The sequence below is a fragment of the Limulus polyphemus genome, unplaced genomic scaffold (assembly GCF_000517525.1).
Source record: "Limulus polyphemus unplaced genomic scaffold, Limulus_polyphemus-2.1.2 Scaffold1226, whole genome shotgun sequence".
Classification (NCBI taxonomy): Eukaryota; Metazoa; Arthropoda; class Merostomata; order Xiphosura; family Limulidae; genus Limulus; species Limulus polyphemus.
Window position 1 is genome coordinate 43,335 of NW_013666836.1, and position 10,876 is coordinate 54,210.

The following is a 10,876-nucleotide window of genomic DNA, read 5'->3' on the forward strand; positions in this document are numbered from 1 at the left end:
CGGGTTCGTGGACAAGAACACAACGTTGTTCCAGGAAGATGGAGCACCGTGTCACACTGCTAGAAACACCCAAAAGTAGCAGGAAGAAAATGGTATCCAGAAGTTGCCCTGGCGAGCCAATCTCCTGACATGAACCCCATCGAAAACCACTGGGCCATACTCGACCGGCAAGTCAAGAAACAAAACAAAACAAAACAAAAAAAAAAACTTCGAAGAGCGATCTACTCCAAGTTTTGAAGCAAGAGTGGGCGAAAATCCCACAATCTAAAATTGACGAGATGATTCTCACGATGCCCCAAACGATCAACGAACTCCACGAAGCGAAAAGAAGATTACTATCAATTCATATGAATATGACTGAAAAATTTAATTTTTTTCTGAAAAGGTGGTGTCTATTTAATTGTGGCCACGCTGTGTATGTATAGCTAGAAGGGAATATTTTTCCGCATCGTATGTCAGTATATTAATTTTACCAATTAATATTAGAGCTCAAAAACTACAGACTAAAAGATTGAGTCCACGTGATCGTTAATTACGAATTAGTTGTTGTAGCCAGTGACCCAAGCCTCGTTCTCAGGTGAGAATTATCCATTTCGACACATTATGTTATGCTACATAGACCAGGAAATATACGCATTTTTCAACACGTAAGCTTACCTGTACAATGAGATGTATCAGTATTGTCGTTATCAAACTTGCAATTGAAGCGCTGTTCCCAGAATGGCTTAAACCATGGATTTCTCGTATTACTTTCAGGCCTTAGGGACTTGAAGTATTTGTTAAAGTCTAGAAAATGAAGTATATTACAAAATTCACAACTAGTGTGTTTACACTGATCATAATGAACTAGCAGGTTAGTTAATTAATATCGTCATTTGAACAATTTCAATGTAACGTTTCTATGCTACATAACCAAAAGTAATGGGACAGCAATCAAACATGCAGTGTTTCATGTTTTCACCTATGGATCCAATACTTAATAGCTACAAACCCTGTAACTAACCATTAAATTTCTATAAATACCTGGTGGAATATGACGGCAATCTTCTTACAGAGAATTGGAAGTTCAGCGAGGAGCGTTAATCTGATAGATTTGGCTCTCAGGCAGTGTTCCAAAACTTCTCGCAGTGGTTCGATTGAGTTTAAGTCGTCAAGATTCTGGTTCGGTTTCTAACTGCCTTACAAACACATCACAACTGCATGGTTGTGTCACCATGTTAGTAGCCTTGAGGACCTTCACTATAAATATGCATCAAAGCAGTGAGTGCAGCCTTATCAAAAATAGCGCAGTATGAGAGGTTATTCATTTTTTCCTTGAATTAGCCCCTACCAGGAAATACAGGTCCTAACCACTACGTGATCTAAATGCAGTTGCTAAATGTAGCGTTTATTTTAAATTGCATTTGTTTTGAATTACATGGAAGGGTTATTATACCCGATCTTAAGGGGCCGTTTTATCCAACCTTACAGATAAAACGTCGCACAACCACAAGAATAGAATTATTTCAATATCTAAAGAAAAGTATGTCTAATTTTTGTTTTAATCAGAAATTTCTTATATAATAGCATTTTAAAATAATTATATTTTTCATTGCATTTATTTTACTTGGTGAAAAACGCATTCAAAGTTAAGGTGTCTGTATTATCCCATTTTCCTGGATTATAGTGCTAATGCTAAAAATGTGGTTTATTTTTATTACGGGTTTCAAAGCTCATCTGACCTTATCTGTCAATTTTCCTAGTCTGTCAATCCTACTTTCGATATTGCTATAATCTTCTATCTTTCATTTTTAATAACATTATCTACAGCTATTTTTGGTATGCTCAAGAAGACACAGATGCTGTGCAAAATCGCAACTTTCATCTGGTTTCTGCTGTCCATTCCCGCTGAAGGTCAGTCAGCTTTTGACCTCGAAGTATCTTAACTATAACTAAGCATGTTTGCCTGTTGCTGAGATTTATAAAACGCAGGCTGCATTGCACTTTAAAAAGATTATATAAATGTATTTTAGGAGAGCTCTTTTTTGAGTTTGGATTTGCTGTCCCAATACTTTTGGTCATATAACAGAGTAGTTATATTGAACGATAACTACACTTAAACAGTTTATTCTAAAATATTCAAAAAAGGTGCAACACATTTAAACTTACGATGCTAACATAAAAATTATTTTTGTAAACCTTTGATTTTAATTACGTCACGGGTGAAATGTAGAATGCAAATCTGAAACTTTTTTTCTCTTTCTATTCAACAACGATTCATCAAATAAAGTTTCACTTGGTTGCTTTTTGATAGCTGTTTTGCATCCTTTAGTTTTTATGTGAACAAACCAATAAGGTTTTAGTTTAACCAAAGAAACTTAACTGTTTAGTTTCTCTTTTCGTGCGAAACAAATTAATGATCTATATTCTTTCATAATGTCTTTGAGCAGGAGACCAAACTTTTTCAAGCCTCATTATATTCGACTGACAGTTCCTGTGCAAGGATTTGATGAAATCAGTTGACGACTCCAACCTTTTAAAAAAACACAGTAATTCACTGTATAAAGTTAAAAGCAATAAAAAACTAAAAACATTTCTCTCCAATATCTTCAACACGCAAAAGAAACACAAGAAATTTCATATATATATATATATATATTCAAGTAAATGTACATATTTGCATATTATACAGTGGCGCCATTTACAAAATTGATTTTGAGAAATTTACTTCCGTGGCACCAGGATCTGAATCTCTACTCAAAATCATTTTGGTTTAGCAATTTCTAATGATTATCTTAAATTTAATTAATTTTTTCGACTTTACTTCAGTGTTCCAATCAATAATACGTGAAGAGTTCGCCACATGTTCCACCAAGGCCAAATCACTAGTTTTTAATTTATCAACGACATTTTTATGTTCGTTAATTCGAAATTTCAAATTTCAACTTGTCTGTCCAATCAATATACCACGAACCACAACTACAAGAAATGTTATATATATATAACACATCTATCCTTTACTTCAATTTTATCTTTAAGAGCATAAATGATATTGATTAATTTTAATAGAGGAGTAAAGGTTAGTTGACAAGTGATATTTTTCATGAACACATTACTTATTTTTGTTGACGACGAAGAAATGTATGGCAAACATATTATTTCCTTATTACACTTACTTATTGTCTGTAATTTGGTACATTTAGAAATTCGAATTTATTACAATGTTTTTTATGGATCCTATCTATAATATCAGGTTAACAATCTCTATCAGTCACTATATTATTTATCTAACGGCCTATGGACAATAGACGAAAATGAGGATATTTTTGTGATAATGGATGGTAAGATCTTACATGGGAAAAAAACTTTATTGGTTAGAAGAAGTGTTAGGTTGTTTCGAAAATAGTTTTCTAGCCAGTAATTATTTTCACTTCTAGAAGTATATGATAATATAAGTTCAACAAAGCTGTGTGTAACGGTTATTTTAAGGTATGTAATGAAATTTTCAAAGAGAATAAAGGTTTGTCCATGGGGGTCACCTTTATCACCTCTGTTATCAAAATTTTCGTCTTTAGTTCACAGGGCCGTTAATGTCTCTAATATATAGCAATTGGTAGAGGTTGTCAATAAAAATAGGTAATGATACGAGTTGTTAAATAACCACTACTTCTCAATTAAAATGAATTAATATCATTTATGATGTTAAAGATATAGTTGAAGTACAGGATATACATAATTTCTTGTAGTTGTGGTTCGTGGTATATTGATTGGACAGACAAGTTGAAATTTGAAATTTCGAATTAAAGAACATAAAAATGTCGTTGATAAATTAAAAACTAATGATTTGGCCTTGGTGGAACATGTGGCGACCACTTCACGTATTATTGATTGGAACACTGAAGTAAAGTCGAAAAAATTAATTAAATATAAAATAATCATTAGAAATTGCTAAAACAAAATGATTTTAAATACAGATTTGGGTCCTGGTGCCACGGAAGTAAATTTTTGAAAATCAATTTTGTAAATGGCGCCACTGTACAATACGCAACGTGTACATTTACTTGAGTATATACTAGAAATTTCTGGCGTTTTTCTTGTCTGTTGAAGATGGTGGAATATGTTTCACCGAAACAAGTAGAGAGTTTTTTTATTGCTTTGAATTTTATACAGTAAATCATTGGGATTTTATTTTTCACTGCTGTTAGGACTAAATATAAGGATTTGGGTGTATTGTTTGTTGCATCATTTTATATAACATTAATGTAAGGCCTCTTGGGCAGCTCCGAAATGAGGGAATATTCAATTATCACTTCTAGTTGTTGTTTAAACATGAAATAAATGTTAAATTTTCCTAATTATATTATAAAGTCGAGACCAACTATTTTCCATCCATTCACAAACTTATATTTTGACACAAGACAAATACTAACGGCAACTTACTATTTTAATAATAGAGGCCATAAAACTCGTATGCTTTGGTTGAAAAATAAACAAATAGGTTTAGGTTTTGATCACACTTGTTAGGTATAAAGTAACATTGTATATATTTGAGGATTAATATGTTAAAAGAAATTGATCTTACATGAAAACAATGGTAATATTGCTATGAGTATTTATTTGTTACAATAACATATACTGATAATATGAAAGTATATTCCTAATTTTGAATGATAATTATTTTATCTTTAAAGTTGATAGATGTTTTGTAATTACTTTGACACTTATCTTGTTTATTCAGTATTGAAGACAAAAATATATAATATTTTGTAGTTAATGATATTTATATGTAAAAGCTATTAAACTGATATCCAATTACATAAACTTACTCGTTATTTCATTTCTCTTTGGTAAAATTGTAATAGCGCCCTCTGCCACAACTTCTTGGTTTCTGACAGGATGTGCTTTAGCTCCCCAACTGTCACTTCCTATCCATAGAAAATGCCCCATCATGTTTACTTCAATTGTGGCCGCTAGGAGTTTTCTGTAAGATATAGTAGATAGATCATTAAATGTAAAACGAGTTTGTCTCAAAAGAACAAAGTGGGCACTAACATAATAAAAAAATCAAAAGTCTGACATTAAGCGAGAATCAAGTATGGAGAAACATTAAAGGGATATTTAATCACACAAAACAATGATTTACCTGCAGTTGTCTTCATCCACGAACAATACTACTCCACGAGCACGAACCTTGGAACTTAAGTTCTCAATGATTCTTATAAATTCTTCTGGTTTTGAGTTTCGAGAAATCTTTTCGGACACAGCAATACATATTCCTAAATGAATAGATTTTTTAAAGTGTACATAAAGGGGCTGTACTACATATTATAACCTACTTCAGTGTTAGATAACATTAGTAACAGCTACCACAGATTATTAGATCTAGAAATGTAAGAATGCCTTGACAAAAGTTATTTTAAACAACCAAAAATGTCTGTCTTTCGAGAATTGGCTTCTTATAGCAATATTTGTAAACTGTCCAAATAATTTGTTAAAGATAGAAAACCAGTGTTATAGGTTTTCTTTAAACTGAAAAATAATCACGTTGGAGCTTACTGATTCTAGGAAAATAATGGTTTCGCATTATTCAGGACAGAATTAAAATATACTGGACTGAGCGCTCCCTCTATAACGAAGTTTTGAAATTTTATTGCAGAGTGCAAAATAATAGTGTTGTGTTTGATTTCTTTCATTATAAACATGAATTTATTGGTTGGTTAAAATTTTAAGTGTTCGGTCAAATAAAAAAAATATCACTAAAATATTTCACGAAAAATGCACAACTGAGAATTAACTGAAGATAATAAAAATTAAATTGAACATGGAAGTTATGAAACGCAAGAAAATAATTATTTTTAAGACTAGCATGATTAAAGCTACAATTTAAAAAAATGCTTAACATTTGACTCAAATATCAAGATCTCTAACATTCAAAGCATCTTTATAAGATTTCAATTCTCTCTCTCTATCTTATATATCGCGCCCCAGTGGCACAGCGGACTTACAACGCTAGGATCCGGGTTTTGATACCCGTGGTGGGCAGAGCACAGATAACCTATGGTGTAGCTTTGTGCTTAATTACAAACAATATTATATATCGACTGAGCTAAAAGGTTTCTGAAATCCAATCTTTCCAAACACAAAAGTGGAAACACATGTAATTTAGATTTTTTTAAATCAAATAGTTTTATCTGAATTTATAAACTAAAATTTCAAAGTTGATTAAAAAAACGACAACAAAGATTTTCAATATTTTGTTGTGGACTTGTGTGAGTTAGTTGGATTCTAACAATCGACTTTTGTTATTTGTTTGAAAGTGAAAAGTGTGTTCTTGATTCTCCATCCAGAATAAAAACAAAAAAAAATCACAGAGATCAAATTAAAAAAAAAACGTACTGAAGAGGTTAAAGATCTCTCATTAACATTATCACATTTATTGACTTCCTATTCATTTCCATCTTGGTGCATCATTTTCTGTCTATTAAAAACTTATTAATACAAGTCCGCTTTGAATTATACCAGCCATTTTCACTTTGATATTTGCCCACGCTACTCTTAAAAACGTTAAAAGATAAACAGTTGTTATCAGTGAGTTTAACTTATATAAAGAACTGATCCAGAATTTATGTTATTTTGTGTTGGCTACTGATGTATATAATAAGTTTGACAACTGTATATTGCTAAGGCTTCTACAACCAGGATAATTTTATCGTTTATGCAGTATATATTAAGGAACACTTGCACAGATGTTGAAGAAATGCTATCCAAGCGCCAGGGAAAGTCATACCTGATCTCCGAGCTAGCATCTTGAAATATTCTATACCTTTTTCCCCGTAGTCTCCGTCAACAGCAACCGTGGAAACATAATTCCAACCTAACTTGTTGATGATGTCCACCATGGCTTGAGCCTGCAGATTATCAGGTGGAACCACTCGGGAAAAGTAGTCAAACCTAGTCTTATCGCTGAGTTCAGTGCTGGTAGAAGCATAGCTTATTTGTGGAATCTGTTGAAAAAACACGGCAGCAGTCAGGTGCTTTTATAATAACTTATATATGGAATGACCGTACTGGGGTTGATATTCATCTGTTTAAATCTATTATTCTAATAACTAACATAAATAATGAAATACTATCGGTGTTGCAATCTCGGTTATACTATAAGTATTTTAATTTGATAACGACGAACACACTTTGAGACAGTAAAGTTTGAAGACTGTTGAATGGGTAGTAATAAAAACCTCATTACAAGTTTAACACAGTAAAATTTGTAAAACATTTCGAGAAGGCTTTGCCATCATCAAGTTACCTGATGATGACAAAAACTTGCCGAAACGTTGAACATTTGTTACTATGTTAAACTTGTAATAAAATTTTTCTTGACTACCCGTTCAAGCCGTCTCCAGACTTTGTATACTATAAATATGTTATATCCTATTCGTTTTTAAAGCATTTGTTTTATTCTTTAGAAAAATCGCTTTCACAATAACCCAACTATACTGTCACTTTGATTCGTACGATGCATTTTTGTGATTGACTGTTTATTGTCAAAACGTACTTAAATATATCTGTGCAAATAAAAATAGGGGATAAAATTTCTCTGGCATGTATAAAGAACCGAGATAAAATTATAATTAAAGTTATTTATATATATATTCGATTAAAAGGATATGACCACAAACAGACAGTCAACAGGCGACTATTTTGTTGACATTCTATTGTCATTTTGAATAGGTCTCACCAAGTAGCATTGTACGAAATTTAACTGATCTAAAACATGCGTGAGAGCTATTGCATACAACCTTCATTAATTTTAAATAAGTAAAACCTTTGGGTTGATGACCGCGTAACTTAAAATGTTATTAAGAAAATCAAGCCATAAAAAATTAAAAACCTGCATTAAATACTGAACTAGATACTCTTAACTAGATAGCGGGGTTGACTGTCACACTTATAACGCACACAAAGCTGAAATTGCTAAGGCTGTTTGGTAGAATTACATCTGGATACTCTCAGACTGTCGCTCCGGTACGTTAACCATTAGGCCACAATCGTGCATATATAAGGAACTAACAGAAAAGTGAAAAGTGTGAGCGATTTGATATAGCCCCTCATCCTCGATGGCCCGACGGTAAGTCTGGGGGCTTATGACGCTAAATATAAAATTTGAGTACCCGCGGTGGGCAGAACACAGACATCCATGGTTTAGATTTGCACTTAAGAACAACGAAGCATAGTCTATAGTTAGTTGTGTGTAGTCAAAATGTTTCAATAGAATTAAAATAAAATTACGACGTTAAAGTTTCCATAATAACTTAATTGTATAAGGTAAAATACAAGGTGTGCTCTACATATTTTGGTGGACAACATGGTCCACCATCTTCAGTGCTGTCAGTCTGATATACTGATCAAAATATCTTTTACGGTAAAATACAAGGTGTGCTCTACATATTTTGGTGGACAACATGGTCCACCATCTTCAGTGCTGTCAGTCTGATATACTGATCAAATATCTTTTACGGTAAAATACGAGGTGTGCTCTACATATTTTGGTGGACAACATGGTCTACCATCTTCAGGGATGTCAGTCTGATATACTGATCAAAATATCTTTTTCGGTAAAATACAAGGTGTGCTCTACATATTTTTGTGAACAACATGGTCTACCATCTTCAGGGATGTCAGTCTGATATACTGATCAAAATATCTTTTACGGTAAAATACAAGGTGTGCTCTACATATTTTGGTGGACAACATGGTCCACCATCTTCAGTGCTGTAAGTCTGATATACTGATAAAAATATCTTTTACGCCAGAAATTCTGAAAGTTAATATTTCACCAATTCTTTGAGTTTTAGATGAAATCCTGGTTATGAAGAAGATATTTCCAGTTTTTTTTTTTCGTTTTCCAATGAAACATCTGTTATTGTGTGGTAAAAGCGCGTTTCACGTTGTTCCAGGATTTAATTTGACGTTCCGTTCCGTTTCTGGGTTTTAGTATACCCCTCTTGTGTAGCTTTGTGTGAAATTTCTAAAAAAAAAAAAGACTATACTAATATGTACATCTGTGTTGGCAATGTGTTGTCATATTTCCTCTTTTTTTTCAACTCTCATAAACTTTTCTAAGATATGATTGTAAGTCATATTCTAATTAGTAAGTGACTGTTAATTAATCCTGATGCCTTAGTGAACTGGCCTTAATTATTCCTTGTGCTCTTGCATCATAAGACTTCAAATATATTTGTTCTATTTCATGGGCACATTAAATAATTAGTACTAATCATGGCCTACAGGGACTTATAATGCAGTTTACTGGCGTGTGTGACAGACCGTCGTAAAATAGGCTTTAATCCTGGAGTTAGTAACGTGACTTTGGTCTGAAGCCGGAATATTATGATTTCCATTAACACAATTAGAAGAATAAAGAAGTAATCGAGTTTTACGTTAGGCCTGTAAACAGAGCAACAGACACATACATAGATACATTACTAATAGAAGCTTATAACTCAGTTTTGTATATAATAGAATATATATGATACAGATAAGGTATACGAGTCGTAAAACGTTTTTAATCATTATTAATTTTACTAAGCTTTATAACACTTTGAAATAAACAATACTTTCTACGACCTCCCTGTGGCTCAGCCTATAAGCTTGAGGTGCTAGAATCTAGAGTGCGATCCCTGTAGTAGTGGGCACAGCATATATAGCCCATTGTAAAGCTTTGTGCTTAACAATAAACTTTGGTTTCACTAAATATTGTACGGTCACCTAATCAAAAATGTACCTTCCTGAATGTTTGATTTTATTAACTTTTGCCCTTAAAAATTAAGCATATTCTTTTACCCGAAACGTTGCGTAATAATGTATAATTATTCACAAATTAAAAGTTTCTATATTATTATTTGTTAACATTAAAAGGCCAAGAACATAGTTACTAATTGAAATGGAACTTGTACTTGCGTTTCTATTGTGAAACATGTGTAAGTTCATTCTTCGTCTTAGGTATCTAGTTTTATGAACACACAATAATCCATAAGCTCAGAAATACAGGCAGTAAATAATATTTCAAAGTTAAATCCATACTTTGAATTCGTATAAAATGTAACTCCTACAGTAGGTTCTAATTCACAATTAGTTTCTTGAAAACATTTTTTACCAGATAAATATTTTGTTATTATCTCAAAAATACAGTCCTTATTCCTATTGTCGAATAATAGGAATCGAACACTGCATTTTAGTGTTCTAAGTCCATAAATTTATTCCTGTCCAATGGAAGGGCCTGCTGTGATGACAGTTGAAAGCTACGGAAAGAGTTTCAGGTTTCTCATCAACTAGTAGCATTCATGGAAGGTTTTAGGTTTCTCATCAACTAGTAGCATTAATGGAATGTTTTAGGTTTCTCATCAACTAGTAGCATTAATGGAAGGTTTTAGGTTTCTCATCAACTAGTAGCATTAATGGAATGTTTTAGGTTTCTCATCAACTAGTAGCATTGATGGAAGGTTTTAGGTTTATCATCAACTAGTGGCATTGATGGAAGGTTTTATGTTTCTCATCAACTAGTAACATTGATGGAATGTTTTAGGTTCCTCATCAACTAGTAGCATTGATGGAATGTTTTATGTTTCTCATCAATTAGTGGCATTGATGGAAGGTTTTATGTTTCTCATCAACTAGTAACATTAATGGAAGGTTTTAGGTTTCTCATCAACCAGTAACATTAATGGAAGGTTTTAGGTTTCTCATCAACTAGCAGCATTGATGGAATGTTTTATGTTTCTCATCAATTAGTGGCATTGATGGAAGGTTTTATGTTTCTCATCAACTAGTAACATTAATGGAATGTTTTAGGTTTCTCATCAACCAGTAACATTGATGGAATGTTTTAGGTTTCTCA

General features: G+C 32.5%; 1 protein-coding gene across 1 annotated transcript in view; it reads right to left on the bottom strand.

The window, feature by feature from the left end:
- Nucleotides 1-10,876, bottom strand: part of LOC106462693 (metabotropic glutamate receptor 8-like) — a 95,347-nt gene that overhangs the window by 25,950 nt on the left and 58,521 nt on the right. Inside the window, exons 2-5 of the mRNA XM_013922639.1 lie at nt 6,767-6,983; nt 5,123-5,255; nt 4,806-4,960; nt 658-786 (exon numbers count right to left, since the gene is read on the bottom strand). Coding sequence (XP_013778093.1) covers nt 658-786; nt 4,806-4,960; nt 5,123-5,255; nt 6,767-6,983 — 634 coding nt within the window. The remainder of the gene's footprint in view (nt 1-657; nt 787-4,805; nt 4,961-5,122; nt 5,256-6,766; nt 6,984-10,876) is intronic.